General features: G+C 36.2%; 1 protein-coding gene across 3 annotated transcripts in view; it reads left to right on the forward strand.

Annotated features, from left to right (window-relative positions):
* Luzp2 (leucine zipper protein 2) overlaps positions 1–24,764 on the forward strand; it is a 393,679-nt gene that overhangs the window by 305,056 nt on the left and 63,859 nt on the right. For all 3 annotated transcript variants that reach the window (XM_021202224.1, XM_029545241.1, XM_029545236.1), the window contains one exon: positions 23,892–23,966. In XM_021202224.1, the coding sequence (XP_021057883.1) occupies positions 23,892–23,966 (75 nt within the window). The remainder of the gene's footprint in view (positions 1–23,891; positions 23,967–24,764) is intronic.

A 24,764-nucleotide genomic window follows, 5' to 3' on the forward strand; every position in this document is an offset into this window, starting at 1 on the left:
AGAGAGAGAGAAAGAGAAAGAGAAAGAGAAAGAGAAAGAGAAAGAGAAAGAGAAAGAGAAAGAGAAAGAGAAAGAGAAAGAGAAAGAGAAAGAGAGATTGATTTATTGGAGTGTCCTACAGGTTAGATCAACAATGACTTTCTACCAATAGAAATTCCAAGAATCCAGTAGTTGTTCGGTCCTAAAGAATCTCTCCGCTGGTCTTCAATATATATTGGAATCCTGAAGGAGTAATCTTGGATAACAGTAAAGGAATGAACTTGCTGACAAGAGTGAGTAGAAGCAGGCAAAGAGAGAGCAACTTTCCTTCTTCCATGTACTGTATTTAGAGGGACACTAGAATGTATGACCCAGATTTTAATCTTTATTCTTAAGTAAAGTTAAAGATATTAATCTTTAATTTTAATTAGCTGGGTCTTCCCACCTCAAATAATCCAAATTAAAGATAGGTCTTCTCACTTTAAATGATTTAATTAAGAACAACTTTTCACAGGTGTACCTACCTATCTGCTTGGCTTTTAGCTAATACCAGATGTAGTCAAGTTGACAACTAAGAATAACCACCACACAGAGGGTATCTAGGAAACACTTACTTGTCTTAGGTGTATTCCAAGCTTGTATTTTACTTGGAGTTGGGGCACTCTCTTCATCATAACACTGAAAAGGAACAAAGACAGCTCAGTATTTAGAAGCAGAGACTCTTGCTCAGCCTCCTGTGTGTAATACCATAATAGTTGCAGTATGAATTTGAACATAGGTAAACCTTTTATTCTCAACTACAAAATAGTAGTAATAGCAGCTTTTACATCAAACAGTTATTCTGAGAATATGATGAATAAATACAAGTAAATTGCCAGCTCATTCTCCTGTCTGGCAGATGAGCAGAGTAAGCGTCAGCTTTTTTATTGCTTGCAAAGACTTGAACTTTATCTCTCTCTCTCTCTTTTGTTCATAATGAAAGCAACCCATTGTTCTAGGGTTTAGGTTAGACTCAGGATTTTTCTTCTTTTCAGAGAGTTGTGTGATCTCACCTTAAGTTTTTGAAAATTGTCATCATACTACAAGAATATTAAATGAACCAAGCAGTTGTTCAATAAAGGAAAGCTGCATTTTTTTTTATTAATGATCTTATTCATTTACATTTCAAGTGATATTCCCCCTTCCCGGTTATCCCTCCACAAACCCCAGTCCTACCTTCCTTCTCCTCCCTCCCCTTTGCCTCCATGAGGGTGCTCCTCCACCCACTCAGCCACTCCCACCTCAGAGACTTGAAGTTCTTGTCATACAAATCTATCACTTGCTTGGTTAGAGTCACACCAAGATATTTTATATTATTCATGAGTATTGTGAAAGGTGTTGTTTCCATAATTTCTTCCTCAGGCCATTTATTCTTTGAGGAGAGGAAAGCTACAGATTTGTTTGAATTAATTTTATATCCAGCCATATTGCTGAAGTTGTTTATCAGCTGTAGGAGTTCTCTGGTGGAATTTTTGGAATTGCTCATATATACTATCATATCATCTGCAAGTAGTCATATCATGACTTCTTCCTTTCCAATTTGTATCCCCTTGATCTCCTTTCATTGTCTAATTGCCCAGGATAGAACTTCAAGTACTACATTGAATAGATAGTGAGAGCATGGGCAGCCTTGACTAGTCCATGAATTTAGTGGGATTTCTTCAAGTTTCTCTCCATTTAGTTTGACGCTGGCTATTGGTTTGCTGTAAATTGTTTTTATTATGTTAGGTATGGACCTTGAATTCCAGATTTCTCCAACACTTTTAAATAAAGGGGTGTTGTATTTTGTCAAAGACTTTTTCATCATCTACCAAGATGATGTTGTGATTTCTCTCTTTGAGTTTATTTATATAGTGGATTACTTTGAAGGATTTTGGTATACGGAACCACTGCTGCATCCCTGGGATGAAGCCTACTTGATCATGGTGAATCATTGTTTTGATGTTTACTTGGATTCAGTTTGTGAGAATTTTATTGCGTATTTTTTGCATCAATATTTATTAGGGAAATTGGTCTGAAGTTCTCTCTCTCTTTGTTGGGTCTTTGTGTGGTTTAGGTGTCAGTGTAACTCTGGCTTCATAGAATGAACTGGGTAGTGTTCCTTCTATTTATATTTTGTGAAATCATTTGAGAAATATTGGTATTAGGTATTCTTTGAAGGTCTGATAGAATTCTGCACTAAACCCATCTAGTCCTGGGCTTTTTTTGGTTGGGAGACTTTTAATGACTGTTTAAGAGGTTATGAGACTGTTTAGATGGTTTATCTGTGACTGACTTAACTTTGGTATCTCCTAGCTGTCTTGAAAATCTTCTGTTTCATGTAGATTTTCCAAATTTATTGAGAATAGGCTTTTCTAGAAGGATCTGAGGATATTTTGAATTTCCTTAGTTTCTGTTATTTCTCCCTTTTTATTTCTGGGTGCTCTTAATTTGTATAGTGTCTCTGTACCCTCTGTACCCTTAGTTTGGCTAAGGGTTTGTTGATTTTCTCAAAGAACCAGCTCCTAATTTTGTTGATTCTTTGTACAAATTCTCTTTGTTTCTACTTGGTTGACTTCAGCCCTGAGTTTGATTATTTCTTTCTATCATCTACTCCTCATGAGTATATTTGATTCTTTTCATTCTTAAGCTTTTAGATGTGCTGTGGAGCTGCTAGTATATGCTCTCTCCCATTTCTTTTTGGAGGCACTCAGAACTATGAGCTTTCCTCTTAGCACTGCTTTCATTGTGTCCCATAAGTTTCCATATGTGGTGCCTTCATTTTTTGTTAAATTCTAGAAATTCTTTAATTTCTTCCCTGACCTAGTTATCTTTCAGTACAGAGTTGTTCAGCTTCAATGTACATGTGGGTTTTCTGTTGTCTTTCTTGCTGTTGAAGACCAGCTTAAATACAAGGTGATCTGATAGGATGCATGGGATTATTTCAACCTTCTTGTATCTCTTGAGGCTTGTTTTGTAACCAATTATATGGTCAGTTTTGGAGAAGGTACCATGAGGTGCTGAGAAGAAGGTGTATTTTTTTGTTTTGTTTTGTTTTAGGATGAAATGTTCTATAGACATCTGTTAAATCCATTTGGTTCATAGCAGCTGTTAGTTTCACTGTATCTCTGTTTAGTTTCTGTTTCTATGATCTGTCCATCGGTAAGAGTGTGGTGTTGAGTTTTCCCACTATTATTATATGGGGTTCAATGTGTGCTTTGAACTTTAGTAACATTTCTTTTACAAATGAGGGCGCCATTGCATTTGAGGCATAGATGTTCAGAATTGAGAGTTCATGTTGATGACTTTTTCCTTTAATGAGTATGTAATGCCCTTCCCCATCTTTTTCGATAACTTTTGGTTAAAAGTCTATTTTCCTGGATATTAGAATGACTATTCCAGTTTGTTTCTTGGGATCATTTGCTTGACAATATTTTTCCAGCCTTTTATTTTGTGGTAGTGTCTGTCTTTGTCACTGAAGTATGTTATCTGTATTCAGCAAAATGTTGTATCCTTTTTACATATAAGGTCTGTTAGCCTGTCTTTTTATTGGGAAATTGAGTCCACTGATGTTAAGAGATATTAAGGAGCAACAATTGTTGCTTCCTGTTAATTTTGTTGTTAGAGGTGGAATTATATATGTGTGGCTATCTTCTATTGGGTTTATTATGAGATGATTAATTTTTGTGTTGTTTATTTAGGGGGTGGGTGGGGCGTAGTTTTTTTCTCCTTGTGTTGGAGTTTCCCTTCTATTATCCTCTGTAGGACTGGATCAGTGGAAAGTTATTATTTAAATTTGATTTTGTCATGGAATATCTTGGTTTGTCCATATATGGTAATTGAGAGTTTTGCTGGGTATAGTAGCCTGGGCTGCCACTTTTGTTCTCTTAGGATCTGTATGTCATCAGCCCAAGATCTTCTGGTGTTAGAAGATGAAAATAGTTTCGATTTATTTTTAATAATTTACTTATTTTAATTTCATGTGCATTGGCATTTTGCCTAAATGTATGTCTGAGTGAGGGTGTTAGATTCCCTGGAACTGGATTTGCAGACAATTTTGAGCTGCCATGTGGGTGCTGGCAACTGTTGAGAAGTCTGGTGTAATTCTGATAGGTCTGCCTTTATGTTACTTGACCTTTTTTCCTTATAGTTTTTAATATTCTTTCTTTGTTTTGTACTTTTGGTGTTTTGATTATTATGTGACAGGAGGAATTTCTTTTATGGTCCTATCTGTTTTATGTTCTGTATGCTTCTTATATTTTTATGGGTTTCTCTTTCTTTATGTTAGGGAAGTTTTCTTCTATAATTTTGTTGAAAATGTTTACTGGCCTTGTGAATTGAGAATCTTTGCTCTCTTCTATCTTATTCTTACTTTTGGTCTTTTCATTGTATCCTGGATTTCTTGAATGTTTTGAGTCAGGAGCTTTTGCTTTTAGATTTTTTTTTTGACTGTTGTGTTAATGTCTTCTATGGTATCTTCTATGCCTAAGAATCTCTCTCTCTCCTCTATATCTTGTATTCTGTTGGTGATGCTTGCATCTATGACTTCTGATCTCTTTCCTAGGTTTTCCATTTTCAGGGTTGTCTTCCTTTTTGTTTTCTTTAATGTTTCTATTTCCAATTTTAGATCCTGGAAGGTTTTGTTCAATTCTTTCACCTTTTTTATTGTGTTTTCCTGTAATTCTTTAAGAGATTTATGTGTTTCCTCTTTAAGGACTTGTACTTGTTTACCTATGTTCTCTTGTACTTCTTCGGGGGATTTATTTACGTCATTCTTAAAGTCCTCTATCTTCTTCATGAGATGGGATTTTCTATCTGAATCTTGCTATTCAGGTGTGCTGGGTATCCAGAGCTTCCTGCGGTATAAGAATTGGGTTCTGATGTTGCCAAATAGCATTGGTTTCTATTGCTTATGTTTTTGTACTTGTCTATTGCCATCTGGTTATCTCTGGTGTTAACTGGCATTGCTGTCTCTGACTGGAATCTGTCCCTCCTGTGAGCCTGTAAGCCTGTGTGAGCCTGGATGTGTCATAACTCCTGGGGGGGGGGGGTCAGTNTNCCTCTGGGTGTGGGCAGAGTGGGTGAAGAGTCAGAGCCCAGAGTCTGCTCCCAGGCCCAGATGCAAACCTAAAAGCTGCCTTCTTTACTTCTAGGATATATTTTTTTGTTTGTTTTATTTAGCATCCACAAATAAGAGAGATAGATTTTTCCAGCATTTTCCTTGTAATATTCTATATGGGGAGAATAAAACTGACAGTTACTCTAGTATTTTGATGTGAGGGAAAAACATCTAATGTTTATGATACAGTACAGGACACATGAATCCTCTCATTGCACCAAAGAAATGTATAAAGCTAAATTTTTTCCATGTATGTGTGGAGACCCTATGACACATTGTTGCTGGCTGTCAATATAATGTACATACTTATAACACTAACAAATTTGTGTGTGTATATGTGTCTGTATGCATACCTGTGTATGTGTGCAGATGTGCACACATCCTGAAAATAGCAAGCTTCCTTCAATACCTAGAGCTGAATGTAACCACTTTAAAATGAGAATTATATTAAAAAACTGATAATATTATCATGCACAATTTTAAATACATTTTTCCTTTAGATGTTTCAGAGGTTAGTCTTTGGCTACACAGAAATACAGGAATCACAAACACTAAGTGCAAATAATGGAACTAGTCCACAAATGTGAAGTTATCAAATGGATCAATATGAAATTGATCTACTCAGTAAATGTTTCTCAAGAACATTCAGTGTTTTAGGCATTGGACTGGATGCAGGACATGTCCAAGGAAATTATTTGAACATAGTACTTTAGCAGAGTACCATCTGTTGCAGAGGAATTGAGACCCCGGACACTTCGCTATTCTCAAAGTGCCATTATCTCTACTGCATGTTTTAATAACCTAATAACCTACCACACAGGCTGTATCCCCAACACACACACACACACACACACACACAGCACAGCACAGCACACATAAGTGTGCATGTGTGTATTCAGACATACATGTATTAAAATAAGCTTTACTCAGTAAAAATTTACATATAATATTTTGCTGTGTACCAATAACTTAGCTTGCCCATTGTTTTAAATTTTGTCTTTCTTTTATGTTTATAGTAATTGGCATATATTATAACTACATTTTAGTAAGGTTTATGATGGCACTTTTTATATTCTCTCAGTTTTGTTTGCATTTCAACTTCCTGGAAATATGATGAAGCATTTTATCCCTTTAAACATATTATTACACTAGCTTGTTCATACACATATTCTAGGTATAAGTTCACTGCAAGATACACATTGTCCAGATGCCCCATTTATTCATTTTGTCTTTTCTTAAATGTATGTTTCAAAGTCAAAAAGGTTTTATTTTTTATGGTCAAGTTTTTAATGTTTCTTGATATCCTTTTGTTGTTGAGGAAACTTAGGCTTAGCCATGTTCACAGAGACACCTCTGTGTCTTCTTACAGATGTTTGAGAGGTTTAGAAAAGCAATCAGCTGCGATATAAGCATTGCATTAAGTGTGACTTAATTTTTCAGAATCATTTTCGTTATTAGTATCTAGTTGTTTCAGAGGAAGGAGAGAGCTGACTGATAAAAGAGTATGACAGAGACAAATCCTGTCTAGCTCTCACCTCCCACTCTGTACGAGCATATATTATATAAATATGATTATTCATATAATGATCATATTCATATTCTATATAAATATTGTACCTGAATCAGATATCATGTCTGTTTTAAATAAAGTGCTGTGGTGAGGTTTTATTTCTAAAGTTATATAAAATATATAGGTACTTTAAATCTGAGATATGAAAAGAAAATTCAGAAATCTAATTTTTGAATCAGATTTTTGATTTTCAAAATTCAAAATTTCTGATTTTGCCCCACTAATTGATTTTGACCAAATTATATACATTCTTAGTTTTAGCTTCCAAATTAGGGAAGTTTACAAGTTTCTACAGTTTCCAGAAGAGACTCAAATGTATAATAACTATTCCTTCCTTTTCCTCCTGTTATATCCCATGCCTCATCTTTCCGCATGGTGTGTGTTCTACTGAGGGAAAACACATTACATTCTGTGTGCCTCTGTTCTCTCAGCTCAGCGTTTCATTTTGCATTTCACCATGGCCACAGGAATGCTACTCTCTTCTCTCTGTTGGATTATTTAATAAAGTCAAGCGAATACTCATCTATTCCAATTTATTTAGCCCCAGCAGTGTGGGATGATACAGAGTTAGGAGTGGAACAGGTGGAATGCCTATCTCTCTGGGGATATCAGGGAGGTGGCTTTATGACTGGAACTTTGTGTTACATTTTTAAGGAAGAAAAACAACAGGTTTTCACTTCACTTAGACTGAGAAGTCATTATACAGGTACAAGAATTGGGGAAGGTGCTTTTGGAATAGGTGGAGTATCATGGTCAATGGTCTCAGGGCATCAAAGGATTGGGGAATGTCCTCTTTATAAAAATTTATAGGCCAGAGTGACATCGGCAAGGACTGAGACCTGGAATTGAAACTGAAAGCTTGCTTTGGTCAGGTTCTGCATTTTATTCATGGTTTTGATTGTTTGGTGAGTGTGTGTGTGTGTGTGTGTGTGTGTGTGTGTGTGTGTGCTTACTTCTGGATTTGTTATTTATTTTGATTTGGTTAGTTGACTTTTGCTGTTGATGTTGCTGTTGATGTTGTTGATGTTGTTGATGTTGTTTTAGTTGGATGGTTGGTTGGTTGGTTGGCTTGGTTTGGTTTGGACTCAGGTTAACAGCATTAAAATCACTATTCACTAAAGTTTTCCATTCCTGAACTTGTGGAAAGGTTAAAATGGATAAATTTAGCTTTAGTATACATTATTTCTAACTGCATTTGTACACAGTTGATTTTAGTATATATAGTGTAGAAAAAAAAAAAAAAAAAACCTGTGAGTGAGTGCCAATTGTCTTTAAATCTGTGCAGAGAAATCCTCAGTTTTTTGCAAGCTGGAAGTCACATTTCAGCATTAATTGCCAGATGCCACTGGCAAGAGCGGCATATCCCTGAATAGGCTGCTATTTGCCAGCTCCAGAGATTAGAAGTACAATTGGCTGTCAAAATGCAAGCTTCCAGCATCCTTCCTGCTCCGCCTCACTGTTTCCATAATGGGGAAGCTGGAAGGAATGAAGCAGATGATTTTACTTATTCTGGAACTCAGAAGCCTACAGTGAAATCCACAAGACATTGCCAACTCCATGCACATACAGTAGGATCCTTGAAATGCTGCCAGTGTGATGCACATTCATTACAACTACAGAAAAGTTAGAAGTTTTAGTTAAGTTTTTCTACACTCTCCTCTTCCCTTAGCTCAGACCCACGCCCATCCTTCCAAGTACTTACAAGGATCCCTTGTGTCTGCTGTACTGTGAATGGAAAAACCTTTTGTTTTAATTTCAAATCATTCCCTTCCCCCCCCTCCTTTTTTACTGTTCATTTTTCCATTGTCTGTACAGTTCTTATGCAAATGATGCCAGTCCATGTAGCTTTCAAGGCTATCTAGGAAATACCTCTCAATCTCTTCATTCCTACAACACCAAACACTGGAAATAATGTCTCACTCTCTTGTAGTTTCCTATTCCTCATCTTAAATCTCCCTGAGGTTTCTTTCCTTGCCTTGAAATGTCTTCAGAGACATTCTTCACTTGACTAATTCATACAAATTTTTGAAATTTATTTCATTGAAATAGAGCTTTCTGTTTTTGAAAGAAGGTCTCATACAGACAGATCACTACCCCAGTCACTCAATTTTCCTCCCAAGAACTGGGATTGCAGTAATATACATACTTTGTCCAACTTGAGATAGTTTTAATTATGTAAAATCTGTCCATTTAATGTGCAGTGCAACGTTCTCACTAGCTTCATTGGTGTGAGCAGCATCAGATGAATTAAGGGTAACCTAACTATACGTATATGTGAACAGGTAAGAGGAAGAACCTGAGATGATATGGTAGATGTTTTCTGAATATAAAGACTCATGATAAATGATGATTAGCAGCTGAACTGATAAATAGAAAGATGAATAGAGAAATAAATGACAGGCAATCGTTGCAAAGTATCCCCCATATTCAGAAACGTGAACTGATAAATAGAAAGATGAATAAGAGAAATAAATGACAGGAAATCGTTGCAAAGTATCCCCCATATTCAGAAACAAAGTACCATTTAGAAGAGATGTATTATTAATAAATTATACTCAGCCCTGACCTACCAGACTGTAGGGCATACCAGCTGCAGGATAGGGAAGTAAGCACACACTCCCTCCTGGGCACAGTCTGAGGCCTGCAACCTTGCTGACAGAGAACTGGTGGCATATGAGACAAACTAGCAGAAATTAAATTCTTTTTGTTTGCCTTTGTAGAAGCAATAGAGAAAATTAATTGAGTTACAAAAAGCCGATTTTGCTAAAACCAGAACAAAATTGCAGTGATAATTTCCAGATAATTGTCTCAAAGGCAAAAATAAATAATTTTTAAATTATAAAGACAGACAAAGATATATATTAGAATTTTGCCTTTCTTTTTTCTTTCAGAATTTTTTTTTATCACATTTAAGCCCAAGGCAAATCTTTCATGCAGCTAAATATTTAATACTCTCTTATTAAGAAGGAAATTTCATAAAGGATTAAGTTAATTATCTTGCTAAGTTTCTACACATGTGAAAGATCCACTAATGAAGAGTTTAAGGAGAAGTTTTCAGAGGGATTGTGGGTATGGCTCAGTGGCATTTACCTAGCACACTAGAGGTCCTGGGCCTGGTAGTGAGCTTGGGGAAAGCTCAGTATTTCTTTGTTTTCTATGGTAATTTCCCAACCTACCTCAGGTGAAACTGCTTGCTCATATCCAGGTATCTTTTGTTGGTCCAGAAGGGACAGAATAAACAGAATAAAATCCCCACCCCCTGGCAATGACTGATTTCCAAGGCAGTCAAACAGCACTGGCATCATTTTAAAAAAAAAAAAAAAAAAAAAAAAAGGCTCATCATTTAACTGACTTTGCACAAGTATGTCTTAATTAGGTAGACTTCCAGATGAGGTGCATGGAACAAACTGGTGGGACCGACTGGTGGGATCCTAGGTCTGTGAACTAGAAAGACTTATATTACCAGGGTTGCCTTTGCTCCTAACAACAACATATTCACATTTTAGGATGATTGCAGTAATCAGTTCCTCCAAGCAGCCCGTGTTCGGCACATGTGCTGTACACTACAAATTCCATTTGAAGATATTATTCAATTTTAGAGAAGAGAAGCCAAAGCCTTAAAAAATAATAACCTTTTTTTTTTTAATTCTTAAGGCAAATAAATGATGAGGGGGTGGGGGCTTGCCAAGACTTTGCACTGTGCTTCATTGTTCTTTCTGATAGCTCTTGTAATGAGCATTTAATTAAAGTCATAGACATCAAGGTTGGAGAACTGATTCAATAACGTTCGTGACTGTTCTTTGCTGATCTCTGCTTCGGGTTCAGTTACATTTTATCTTTTGTTGTAGCTTTAATCATTAATCCTATTAGCTCAAGTGAAATATACCTAAACTATAAAAATAAAATTCATATTACTAGGCCTCAGAAAAATATTCAGTCAACTTATTCAGCCCAGTACTACAATTCAGGAGTTATTTTTAATGGGGTAAAAAGAGACTTTCCATCTTTCTTGCCTCAGTAAATGTAATAAGATCTCAAGCAGAACTTGACCTCAGACTTTTTCATAGCAATTACCCCCATCTGCCCCAGAGTCGAGCTTAAAGGACCAGATCTGCTTGTTTTGAATATGTTTAACTATCACAATTTGCACTTTCACTGACCCATAGGAAATAACTGGTTTATCTATTTAGAATCAATGTGGAGTGGTTCGGATGATGTTCACCACATTCTCAGTGGTTTTCCCTCTTTTGTATAATTCATAAAGACCTTCGACAACCAGGGCAAATATGCTTATCCTGGGTGGTTGTCTCAATCCTGACAAGGTTAAAAATTAAGCACAATCAGCACACAAAGTTGCCATATATGGGTGGTTTTTCTTAACCTTTAAGTGAATGTAACAAATGGTATTCAATGATTACACAACTGTGCCATCAGCCTGATTTCTTTGAATTAAAGTAGTCCAGGTCATCAATATTTCTGTGGAAATTATATTGCCAAATGACTATAAGGACAATTTTAAGTCTGATAATATGACCAAATACTAGATGATGTGAAAGTAAACTGATAATAAGAAAAGCCTTCACTTTACAATAGATTATTATCAGTGGTATCATTATTATCTTTATGATAAACTAAGAACTATGTATTCTGATCAGTTTTAGAATACTGACTCTAATCTATACTAAGACACTGTGTGACATTCTAATGTGATAGACATGTATCTGGACAGTCAGTGTCAGGATATTGATTCCTCCAATCCTTCAGCAAAGTATGTCTTTCCTTTTTGTTGTTTTGTCTTCAGTTTCTTACTTTAGTGTCATAAAATGTATGTAGTGTGGGTCTTTCATTCTGCCTGTTCGGTTTGTTCCCAGGTATTTAGCCAATGCCTATTGTGTCTGGGATCCTTTCTCTGATATCGTCTTCAGTCTGTCATTGGTACACAGGAAGGCTTCTGGCCTTTGGGTGTTAACTTTGCAACCTGTTACTTTCCAGGAATTTTAAGCTTCAAGAGCTTTTTTTAATGGTGTCCTTAGACGTTCTTATGTAAATTAGAATGTGATTTGCATATCACCAGCAAACAGGAATAACTCTATTTGTTTCCTAAGTATACCTTTCTTATTTCCTTCTCTGGCCCTATTGCTCTAAGACCTCAGACACGATATTGAGTAGTGAGAATGGACAGCGTTGTCTTGTTCCTGTTCTTTGTTGGAAGCATTAGTGTGTCTCCATTTAACATGGTATCGGAGACAAACCTTTATCCGATTGAGGTGTAGCTGGTCCCACTTCTGATGAAATAATCATGTGATTCCTGTCTTGTGTGTTATAGATAGCATATACTGAATTACATATTTTGAACCATTCAGCTCAGTTAAAACCAGCTCAGTTGTGATGAAAGGTGTTTGTGACAAGAGCTTGATTCTGTTTACTGGCATGATTTTGAGACCGCTTGCCCCTCTGCTTCTCAGGAATTATCATCTGAATTTTTATTTTTATTTTATTTGTTTTGTCTTATTAATTATCTTTTAAATCAAGATAATACTTTATAATAAGAGTTTGGGAACATTGTCCTTTTCTATTTCATGGATTTATTTGAGCAGCATTAATGTTAATGTTTTCTTGAAATTGTAAAGAAACTCTGTGATAACTCTGTTATAGAGTCCTTGATTTCATTTTGGGTGAGAATTTTTCCATTAATACTTTATTTTTTGCTGGCTATGAATTTATTTAAATCATTTATATTGGCCTAATTTTAGTATGCCATGTACATCTAAGAATGTCTATTTCTTTTAGATTTTCCAATTTTATAGAATATAGACCTTATATAAACATGACCTTACAATTTTCTGGTTTTTGTTGGCATCTGTTGGTAATGTTTACCTTTTTACTTCTAGTTTTATTAATTTAGGTCTTCCCTCTCTTAGATAACAGCTATAGGTTTGTCAATATTGCTATCTTTTCAAAGAACCAACTTCCTTACACTGGTTCACTGCATTGTTTGTTTGTTTTATATTCATTCATTTGAACCCCGATTTTTATGATTCCTTACACTATATTATTAAGAGTTTGGGTTTTTTTGTTTGTTTATTTGGTTTTTATTTGTTTTTTAGCCTTCAAGTACATTTATATTAGTAACTTGAGAACTATCAAATTTTCAATAGATTCTAAGAGGTTGATATTCACAAACATTTTTCAGGTATTTATATGAATCACTAATGAACAAAGAACGGTATTTTTCTCAAGACAGTGACAAAACACCCAAAGAAAGAAACTTAAGAAAGCAAAGGTGTCGTTTGACTCAGTTTGACAATTAACTCCAGTATTGTGGGAAATCAGGAGAGTCGGGTTGCAGATATCATTCTCAGGATGCAAAGAGAGTAATGCTCATGTCCTAATGTATCTTTTCCATGCAACCTGAGACCCTAGCTCATGAGACTGTGTTGACAACATTTGGGGTTCCTTTCTGGAACCACTTCCCATAAACATCTCCGGAGTGTCAGTCAATTAACTTACACTCACAATCTCCATAGTATGGTAGGCATTACCTTCAAGTAGGTTTGATATGCAACATCCAATATCCAATATCATTTATGTTCATACTACAAATAACAAGAAGAGAAGGCTATACTATTGAGTATTCCTCATGATAAGTGAAGCAATAGGTCTCTTCAAACAACTGGTATTTGAGACCATTATTTAAAATTGTGAGAACTGGAAAATCAAAGATTTATAACATGGGATTTACAATCTTCATTTTCAAAACTGAGGACTCCTTATTTCCTTTATCCAGTATCAATAATTGGCTATGTTCACATTATTTTGTTTTGTTGCCTTGTTTTCACATATAGCCATAAAGGGAAAAAAACAAAACAAAATCTATAGCTGTCCTCAAAACCTCTATCTGTCCTGGTGTTTGACTGCTGCTGTATATTTGTTAATTACTTACAAACTGATTGACATTGACAATTAGTATTTAATGTATATAAAATTAGAAGTTCTTAAGAAAATTACATTGTATAGAATTACTTAAAAAGTCGTAATGGAAAACATCCTCTACCCACCCTTAGCACCCTAATAGTCTAGGGCCTCTCTCCCCAAGGTTATTTTAGAAGCTGTAAGCAGCTCAACCATATTTTCCTTCTACTGGTTTCACTTTGAAATAGCAATAAAGGAACCAAACTGAACTCTACTTTTTTTATTGTTGTGGTGTATTTTCCTATTAACAACAAAAAATGAATTTTCAGGAAAAAAAACATATTGAGAAAAATATAAATTTTTTGCGGACAGGTGCTTTAGTATGTGTTGCTTTCAGAAAATTAAATTGTTAAATAAAATGTCAAGTTTTTAGGAGAAGCATCCAGTACAGCCTCTGCTCTTTGCAGGACACAAATTGAGGACACAAACGATTGGCTAAATCCATTCTTACGGCAGAAAGATTTTCACAAATAGATATGATCTTGACATTCAGCAAACTATTCTTTTATAAGAAATAAAGAAACTTTTATAAATAACCCAACTAACTTAGTACTGAAACCTATAAAATACTGGGTGTGTATTGTGTCTGCTATGCTATCAGCCCCTTAGTCATTAATGTGAACAAACCATCGATCCTTATAACCATTAGCTTGGACACAGCTATTATCTACCATGTCTCGTAACTGTCAGAAAAGGAGATCAGAAAAAGTCTGGGTACCAAGAAGGGATCAGTTGCTTCAGGATGTTTACATTCAAGTACATATTGAGTAATCGTCAGTCTTGTGGCTCAGTAGCCAAGATGATTATCCAGAGTCATTTCTCCGCATTCAGCATGTGGCTTAGCATCATGTTTGCTCACCTGCTCTCCCACTGATGAACTGTTTACTAAACATGCCCTCTGCAGTCAGCACTATTCTGACAAGTATTGATTCAGTAATCAACAAAACAAATACAAGTCTCAATTGTCAATATTACTCCTTTGGTGATATGCTGAGGCAATACACTATCGAGTATATAAACAGAAGGATGGTGATTACAATAAGTGGGGTCAAATTAAACAGGTCTGTATTGAGATAGCCATGGACCTGTTCAAATAATGAGACATTTTCATATTAGTTGATGAATAATCACCAATTTCTTTTTTCCCATCCATTCCCTGGGATGCTTTACATCTTCTTGGCACTCAGTTGTCCTTCTTCCATGTGTAGCAATCATTTGTATTTGATTAGCTTGACTGTGGTGCCCTGATAATTGGAAATACCTATGTGGATCAGCTAAGTGAATTTCACCTATCCTTTATCCTGAGCCTGGATGATATGTGGCCTACTCTTCTATATAATTTATAAGGGTAGGTACTATTAGCAGGAGACTTCCATGGAACCATTTCTTATAAAGTGCTGGACTTTTCCCATTCTACTTCTCTCCTCCTTTGGTTACAGTTGTAGACTTTAACATTATTGGCCATAGTTAAGTGGTTAATTCACAATGACAGAAATATCCACAGCTTGTGCCATCCATCATGTGGTCCATTGCTATGAGAGACTGCAAATGTGAGTTGCCAACACCATGCTAATCTTCCTCAGGATCAAAATATGAGCTCTAAACTGTCCAGGTTGATTTGGGCTCTTCTTGTTTTCTCCTGGCTGAATCTATGGGAGTGTGGCAATCCAGTTTCAGAGAGTAACCATTCACCAGGATGTTGACTAGTAACTGAATGTTAAAAAAAAATCTATTAAGAAATGCTTAGGACTTTTCTGCATCCAAAATAATTTCAAATTGTGTGTGTGTGTGTGTGTGTCTGTAGGTTTGAGAAAACATGAGGTCTGTTGGTGGAGTTTCAGTTGGTTGTACGCCACTTAGTGTAAGTGCTGAGAACCAAACTTAAGACCCCCGCAAGAGCCATGCACGTCCTCAACTTCTGCTCCATCTCTCCAGCCCCAGAGCTTGCTTTCATCTGTGAACGAAGGAGATTTAGGAACTGACCAGTCATGCATGAATGCAAGGAGTTTCCTATGATTTGCCTCAGAAAGCACAAATTGACATTAAAATCCCCATGCGTATAAAGTTTGCCCCATTCAATAGACTATAGGGTCAACTAAAGTATCATGAATATATCTTAATCCAAATATTTCTTTTTCTTACAACATAGCAAAGCACTGTAAATTATACCAGGAAAGACTGAGTTCTGATGCTCAAATAGCTCATCAATCTAGTCATATTGTCTCAGTATGTGGATGTTCCAGAGAGAATGCAGAAACACTGTGGAAGTGCTTTAACACTGTTACATAAATATGACCCATTAGAGTCACAGCTCTTGAGACTTTGGTCAGGAACTTGTTCTCCGGTAAAAGACAGATGTGCTTAGTGAATGTTCCCTGTTTTTCCTGTCTGTCGACAGTCTGTCAGGCACAGCTGACTCACAGCTGGCTGTGAGAGAAAGACGATTATAGTCGGCTGACTCTGCCATATTCTAAAAATCTGAACAATTTTCAGTAACATAAGTGAATAGCACACACCTTGAATGTGAGGTTTTTGTATTTAAGGAAACTGGTTTATTCTCAATAACTTGAAATGTCAGACTCACTTGTCTAAAGACGTTTTTTAAAAAACAAAAATTTACAAGTCTCTGGTGAACTCGGGATAAATTAGGTATTCGCTTCTGTTTGCTTTTCTTCATAGGAGTAATAGTTTCATGTTATTCCCACGAGAAACAGTGAATATTTAAAATATTTAAATTTAGACATAAACATATTCATACTGGGCTATAGAGAGAAAACATTTTGTCTTCATTTAGTTGAGGAGGAAAGGAGAAGGAAAAGGAAAAGAGAGAGAGAGAGAGAATAAGGAGGAGGAAGAGGTGAAGAAGAGTGAGTAGGCCTTTATTGTACTAATGTCCAACACACACACCCACACACACACACACACACACACACACACACACACATATATATATATATATGTATGTATGTATATACTTACCTACCAACAACTATGAATCAGTAGCTATCAACTAGCAACTCTCCATCTGGACCTATGTATTGGCACCTATTCATAAGAAACTATCTGTAAGTATTTAACTACCCTTACCTGTCTGCCAGCACCTACTCACCAGTGTGTACCATCCTGTGCCAATTCATCTGTAATTTATTACTACCTATGTATCAGCATCTATCCACCAACACCTATCTATCAATACCTACCCAACAGGAACTATGCACAAGTATTTCTCTTGACACACCTGTGGGTCAGCAACAATCTAACTACCTACTCACTGTGACCTATCCATCAGCACCTATAATCACTGTCTACTAGTTGTCTATATCCTTCATCTGTCTATCCACCATTGCCTGTTCACCACTCTCTAGCCAACTTTCTTTATTTGCACATGCCTGCCCAACAGTCTCTATTGCCTCATACTTACCCATCAAGACATACCTTACTCCTTAACTAAGCACATAAACAAAAGTAAAGCAGTTGATCAGAGAGCTAAAGTGCAGTGATTCCTTTAAGAAATCATATTCCAAGGCAGTTGTGATGGTTTATTACTATAATACCAACATTTGAGAAGCTGAACAAGAAGGTTGTCATGAATTTGAGACTTGTGTAAACTATGTAGTGGGTTTGGGGGTAACATGAATATATAATAAGACCATCTATGATAAAATGAACAATAAATTAATGTATTCTCATCTTTAGAATTGAGCTTTGAGATCTCTTGTGAAATAAATCACTGTAAAACAGGCTTTCCTCCTGAGGTCTGGTAGTTACGGGAATAAATTTCAGGACCATAAAGATATTTATTCAAGTATAGTTTCTTTTAGATGTCATGCTGACCACAAGCTTATTCACAGTTGCATGAGGACAATAAATCCAATTTTTAAAAATGAAATTTAAAATTGTATATGTAAACAGACTTCTCAAAAAAATCTCAAATTTTATAATTTGTTGTGTTAACTTTACTTAATACCTTTCATACTCAGCTGTAATACTAACGTATCTGTGTGATTTGGAAATCAATTTTGGTCTCATACATATATTAGTTTACTCTCTCAGAATTGTTCCCAAGTTATTAATATTAAGAAGAGCAGAACTGTAAAGATGGCTTAGCAGTTAAGATGGCTCTACTCACTGGCTGCTCTTCCAGAGGTCCTGAATTCAATTCCCATCATCCCACCATAGATAGTGGCTCACAACCATCTATGTGATCTGATGCCCTCTTCTGGCATGTAGGTGTACCTGTAGATAGAGCACTCATAAATAAAATAAATAAATATTTGGCAGGGAGGGAGGGAGGGAGGGAGGGAGGGAGAGAGAGAGAGACAGACAGACAGACAGACAGACAGACACAGACACAGACACAGAGAGAGACAGAGAGAGAGAGCGCGCCCTGATGATCACATTTAGTACTGACAATAAAATGTACTGTTAGAGTAGGTTGAAATAGCAGATGGCATTTTCGATTTATCTGCTGTATAACTGTTGGCAAATGTGAGTTAGAGATGAAGATGATGAAGTGATGCAGTAAGGTGTGCTATGTGTCCCTAGAATGGTAAGCAAATGTTAGTTTAAGGCTAATGAGTAAAGAGCATACAGTTATATGCTAATAGATAAAGTTGATTTGTCTAAAACACATCAGTATCTCTTCATTAAGCTATGCAATTCCTACTTGGCAGTTAAGAGCATCTCTTGTGGCTGGAACAATGGTTCAGCAACCAGAAACACTTATTGTTCTTCCCGAAGGCAGAGGCTTCAAAACTGCCTGAAGCTTCAAATCCAGGGTATCTAATAACCTTTCCTGGCTTCTTTGGACATCTGCCTTACTCATGGCAAACAAGAACTCAAGCCAGCACACACACATACACACAAACAACCCCCAATACGGTATTTTAAGAAATCTTAAAAAGCATCATCCCTTTCACAGGCTCATTATTATCCCTCTGATAAATTACAAATGTAATCAGACAACATTCCTCAACTTGTCTATGTTTTCTTGAAACACTATAAATTATAAATCATATCAGTAAATTTTGATCATGTGCTATTGAATATGCACATAATTTAGTTATAAATTCTATACATGAACATCTTTAGTGATTACAAATACAGCTATAGAACCAGGATGCACCAATTCAAATTCTAAATCTGCTTGTATTAAAATTCTACACCTGTGTGACATTAAGCAAGATATTTCACTAATCTCTCTCAACTTCCTTCATTTTAAAAGGCAGAACTAACATCATAGTTCTTCGTTGTGTTAACACTGTGTTCTTTGTTCAATTAATGTATGTGATACCACCAACTATGAAGGCCCAAGTTTCAGAGAATAATAGTGCTATATTATATATCAGATTGTTTTTTAATGCCATTAATTTGCACACAAATATGCACATATAAACACACATGTATGCAATCATGTATCTGCAAACTCATACACAATATATTCTAGATTGTTATATTTTGTTAAAGATTAAATGTAGACAGATTCATTTTCTTGGCTCCAGCAAACAAATCAACAACAAAAAAGATTTTGTGGGTAGAATTATAACATTTATTACATTTTTATCTGAGAATCTGTTACTTGGATGCCTCTGAATGGTTTGTGTCTCTGGAGTGTTTACTCTCTTTCGTAAATGATGATCTTGGCACAAATAACTGGCTATCAGTACTGTTATAACAAAGATTACAACTCAGGCCACACAAAAGGATAGAATTTGTGGCCCCTTTATTGGAACTTCCTTTTGATTTGCTCCCTAAATCTGACTTTTACATACCACACACCAGGCAGATCATCACATAGGTTACCCTAAACCCGACACACTTAATTTGTGTTTAGAAGGAAAAAAATTACAGTTTATGGATTGAACACTAAATTGCTGCTATTCTTTATCTAGCTGATGTGAAGTTCATAAAAGGAAGTACAAAAGGAGGAGGAGGGGAGGAACTAAGGAAGGAAGGGAGGGAGGGAGGGAGGGAGGGAGGAAGAAAAGTAAACTGAAGAAAAAAAGGACAGAAAGAATAAAAGGAAGGAAGGATAGAAGGAAAAAAGACCAACTAAAAAGAAGGAAGGAATGAAGGGAGGGAGGGAGGGAGGGAGGGAGGAAGAAAGGAAAGAAATTTAATCTGAGATGGTTTCTGCCATTTCACTTTCTACTATAATTGTATGTACAGTGTGTTCATCCCACTGTGGAGTTCAAATTTCTTTTCTGCTCACCAGTTCCAACTTTCACTTTTTGCCCCATTCCAATAATTGTTTGTAGCATAGCTTAAAATTATCTGTGTAAAAAAAAATGGTAGGGGAGACAATGAGAATTCCAAGAGAAAGTCTTCTTCTCAGGCATGCTGACAGCCAGAGCTTCAAAGTTCTTTGGGAATGTGAAGACACAGTGTTAGGAAAGTGAATTAAGAATTCATAACTAAAGCTGGGTGTGGTGGCGCATGCCTTTAATCCCAGCACTCGGGAGGCAGAGGCAGGCCGATTTCTGAGTTTGAGGCCAGCTTGGTCTACAAAGTGAGTTCCAGGACAGCCAGGGCTACACAGAGAAACCCTGTCTCAAAAAAAAAAAAAAAAAAAAGAGAGAGAGAGAGAGAGAGAGAGAGAGAGAGAGAGAGAGAGAGAGAGAGAGAGAGAGAGAGAGAGAGAGAGAGAGAGAGAGAGAGAGAAATCATAACTGCAGAGCTGAATCTGTTGTTCTACTTTTCTTCATTTGGGCATCTCCCACATGAGCATACTGTAATCCTTTTCTCTCATGACACAACTTCTCTCAAGTCCCCGCATCCCTCTTGATGACCTCTTCTTCTTCAAATATTTTTGTGGTACATACAGAGAGAGAGAGAGAGAGAGAGAGAGAGAGAGAGAGAGAGAGAGAGAGAGAGAGAGCCAATCCTAGTTAATTTTGCCCTTATTTTCAAGCATTTAAGTCTGACCACTTAGGATTGGGACCTCATCCAGGAAATGAGCTCTTTCTCACTCCATCCATTTTACAGATCCCCGAGAAGTATACCTGTGAGTAAATGGATGGTGTGGTTATGCTGTTGTCAAAGGGACTTTCTGAGGAACACTGAACTGTCTTCCCTTCTTCAGTTGCTTCTAACTCTCTACTCTGGCTTAGCTATTAGAATCTCACAAGGAAACTTTAATTGTTCATAAATTTTAAATGTATTCTTTCACTCTTATTTGTTTCATACTTGGAAAATATTAATCATCACAAATCTTACTTATTGATTTTATGAGAAGGGAAGCTGCTCTGGAATCAATAACTGGGCTTTATGAAGTGGCATTGTTTTGTAATTATGGTTTCTCAAGTAAACTTATAAAGTTAACATTAACTAGTTTACTTTCTGGCTAAGTGTCCTGATTATCGTAAGTCTTCTGGTGTTGTGCCCTTCACAGTAATTTCCTGTATAGACACAGTGTATGAACGGATATAACAGCTGCTCTTTAGAAACCAGGATAACATGCTGGTAAACATGAAGCCTGCTGCTCTTACTCTCTTATCGTTGCCTTTCGTTATTCTCTCTGCAATGTTCTCATGAGCTTGTTCACACTCAGGAAGGTAAACAACTGAAAACCTTGTGGTGGCTCGTAAAAGCTGGTTCAGAACCAACTGTTGTATTTTATTGGAATTCATTTTTCTTGCCCAGAAATGAGCATACTAGATTTCTACACTGGGTCCTGTCCATGATGTACAAATGCAGGTCAATAAATACCTTATTTATCAAGTGTTAGAATGTTGCTATGGGTTGCTTTTACTTCATTAATTATTCTACAGATATTTTATTTTATATGTATCAAGAAACCCAAGCTTGAAGGGATTAAGTACTTAGCTCAATGTATTAAAACTAATACAGAATCAATTCCTTTTCTCTACGTACAGTGATCAAGAACTTATCTTCTGATGAGAAGAGACAAATCATGAACCTATTTCTTCTCAGCAGAAGAGCTGTCACAATAATTCTCATCTAAGCAATAGGCTGTACTGCGACACCGTCTACACCCAAAGGCTGGAAGCACCAACCCTCAATATATTTTTGGATATATTGCAATATACTTATGGATATATTACAAGTACACACAGATTGGAAGGAAGCCAGTGATGTTGGCTAGGTATCTGCATGATTATCTATTTCTACTGGCCTCTTTCTGCTCTGGTTTAGCATTAATTTAGCTTCTTCATGGAGTTATAATGAGAGCTACTCTGCTCCAACAGGCAGTTTGCCACGTGCATCTCATGTCTACTTTCTTAAGTACTTGCCTGTATTCCAATGAACAAGGAAAGAAAGCCTGCAAGAGCTCATCCAGAATCAAGAATGTAAATGCTCTCTTGATAGGAAGAAGAGGAAGACACAGGACCAAAGACATGAATGAGATTTTTCTTAATTTTATTTTTTAAAGATTTTAATTTTTTAAATTCTGTGAATGAGTGTGCGTGTGTGTGTGTGTGTGTGTGTGTGTGTGTGTGTGTGTGTGTGTCGTACATTTACATGGATATGTGCATGTTCCTTTTGAGATCAGGAACAGCCATTGAGGATTGTGGAGCTAAAGGCACAAGCTGTTGTGAACAAGCTTATATGGTACAAGGGAACTGAACTTTATTCCTCTAAAAAAAAATAATAATTTAAGTTTTCACCACCAATAAGCTATTTCTCCAGCTCAGGGACAGTGATTAATATAGATTCCTACATACTTTGTCTTTTAACTTTATTTTCTTAGTAATGGATGTCACTAATTCACATGATACAAGTACAAGTAGGAAGGATTTTGTCTTTGACATTTTTTTTTCTTCATTATATAGTCAGTACACACAATCTGTGTTTAGTGTTACAAGGTCGCTACTGTTTGTATAAAGATATGATTGAATTAATTCCAATAGGGAATAAGAGGGCAGCATTCCTAACACAAATTGAAAGAAAACATTTAATTTTTCTTGCACTTAATATAAACCACAACAAAATGGAAGGAATATACTCAGAGAATCACAAATCAAAGCCATAAAATATCATGTATCTGTTGGTAATAAATGTCTCCAAACTTCATGTTCCTTATTCAGTGATAATTTATGACAAAAAAAAGTTGTTGTCTTTGGGTAAAAGTGTCAGCTGTTTTGTCTAAGATCATATAGCTAAGGCAAGATTAGAATATGCATCTTTCTTTTTATAAGAAATAGATTCTTCTCTAATATCCTGACCACAATTTCTCCTCCATCCATTCCTCCCAGATCCCCCCACTTCCTCTCTCCAAGATCTCTCCAATTCCCTCCTTTTCCCTTCACAAAAGATTAAGCATCCAAGAAACATCACCCAAACACAACAAAACAAGATACAGTAAGACAAGGCAAAAGCCCTCAAATTGAGGCTGGACAGGGCAACTTAATAGAGAGAAGAGTCCCGAGAGCAGGCAAAAAGTCAGAGACAGACATGTTCCGCTTACCCGGTCTTCTGCATATAGGTTATGGCTGTTAGCTTGGTGGGTTTTTTGTTTGTTTGTCTGGTTGTTTTTTTTTTTTTAATATACATCTTTCAAGTAAAAAGTTACTATTACTTTCACTGAAGAGTCTTTTACAACATTTGAAAAAAATGAAGAGATGAGCTAGGATAACTTGAAAAGAGGAAGACCAAGTATTGCTGTATTAATCTTACTGGAATACCACAACAAAATGTTGTAGACTGAGCAGCTCATGTGAAACATGTCTGTATATCTCTCCAGGCTAAAGTGTCCTTTTTCAGGCTCTCCTTGGCTTGGTTTTGAGAGAGGACATTTTCTGTCCTGGTGATTTGGAGAGTGTAGCTTTACAAGGAGTGTTCATGTGATGTTTATATTTTATAAAGAGACAGAGAGACAGAGAGTGTGTGCTTTATTTAAACCTAATTCTATTCTCAGTTGCTCTATTACCAAACAAAAAATTCAAAGTCAAATGGACAGTCAAGCATCATCAAGGCAAGTTGTAGAGATTCAGTCCCTCAGAGTTAGAAACATCTCCAATAAGAAGACTTACAAATAAAGATTGGAGTTAGTCTTTGCAAAGTTATTCCAACCTGTGATACTTAAGTCCTCATTTATTCATATCATGTTGTTTTTGCATACATATCAAATGACTGTGTGACTTTGTATTTTTAATATGAAAATTAAACCAAGAGGCTATATTCTCTTTCTTTTATTCTTTTGCACCGTAGGACAAATGTGTAGAGTAGATTACAGGGTTTACTGAAATGGTCTGCCTTTCTTTTCTGTTACAGGCCCAACAGCTCACTGAACTGGAACAAAAGCTAGCAGTAGCCAAAAATGAACTTGAGAAAGCAGCTCTTGACAGGGTAAGTTCACATCCAGGAGCCACTGCAACGTTGGTTTCAGTAACACAGGATATGCTTGCTGCTACCTGTGATTATCCACTGAAGTTTTAGACATTCGGCCCAAAAGCTAGGTATAGAACTCCCAAATGCCCCACGTCATCCTTGGACTCCAAGTTCTCAATTTTTTTTTTTTCTGCTTCAGTAAAGTGAGTGAACTCTGTGAATTTATGGCTTCATTTTTCTTTTATCTCACTGATTCATGTATTCCATAACACCATGGATAAACTTACTTAATGTGAAATTCATGCCATTGTGTATTAACTCTGGATGAATGAGTGCAAAGAGAATGGAAGTAACCATTGGCATCAGGTTGTTAAAATGTGTCTTAAATGCCTATGCCCTAGAACTGCTCCTCACATTGGAGAACTTGGAAACATGCCCAAGAATATTACATGTAGCAATAATTATGTCAATAAGAGACAATATAGGACTTCATATATATTGTATAGTCATATTTTGGAATACTAGACCAAACATAAAAATTACTAATAAAATATATTTTGTCTATAAGTTGTAATTTCCTAGACATGTAAAAAATATTTAAAGTATTTATGGCAATAGGTTAAGTAAAATAATAAATATCAAAATTTTGGATGTAATTGTTTTCTAAAAAATATACAGTAGATGGCTGCAAAGAACACTTGAATATACCTCATGTTTCACCTCCACTTATTGAATAGATATAGAGAAATAGTCTGGCCAGGCATGGTGGCACATGCCTGTAATCTCAGCACTTGGGAGGCAGAGGCAGGTGGATTT

This window comes from Mus pahari, chromosome 1, assembly GCF_900095145.1.
Source record: "Mus pahari chromosome 1, PAHARI_EIJ_v1.1, whole genome shotgun sequence".
NCBI classification, from domain to species: domain Eukaryota; kingdom Metazoa; phylum Chordata; class Mammalia; order Rodentia; family Muridae; genus Mus; species Mus pahari.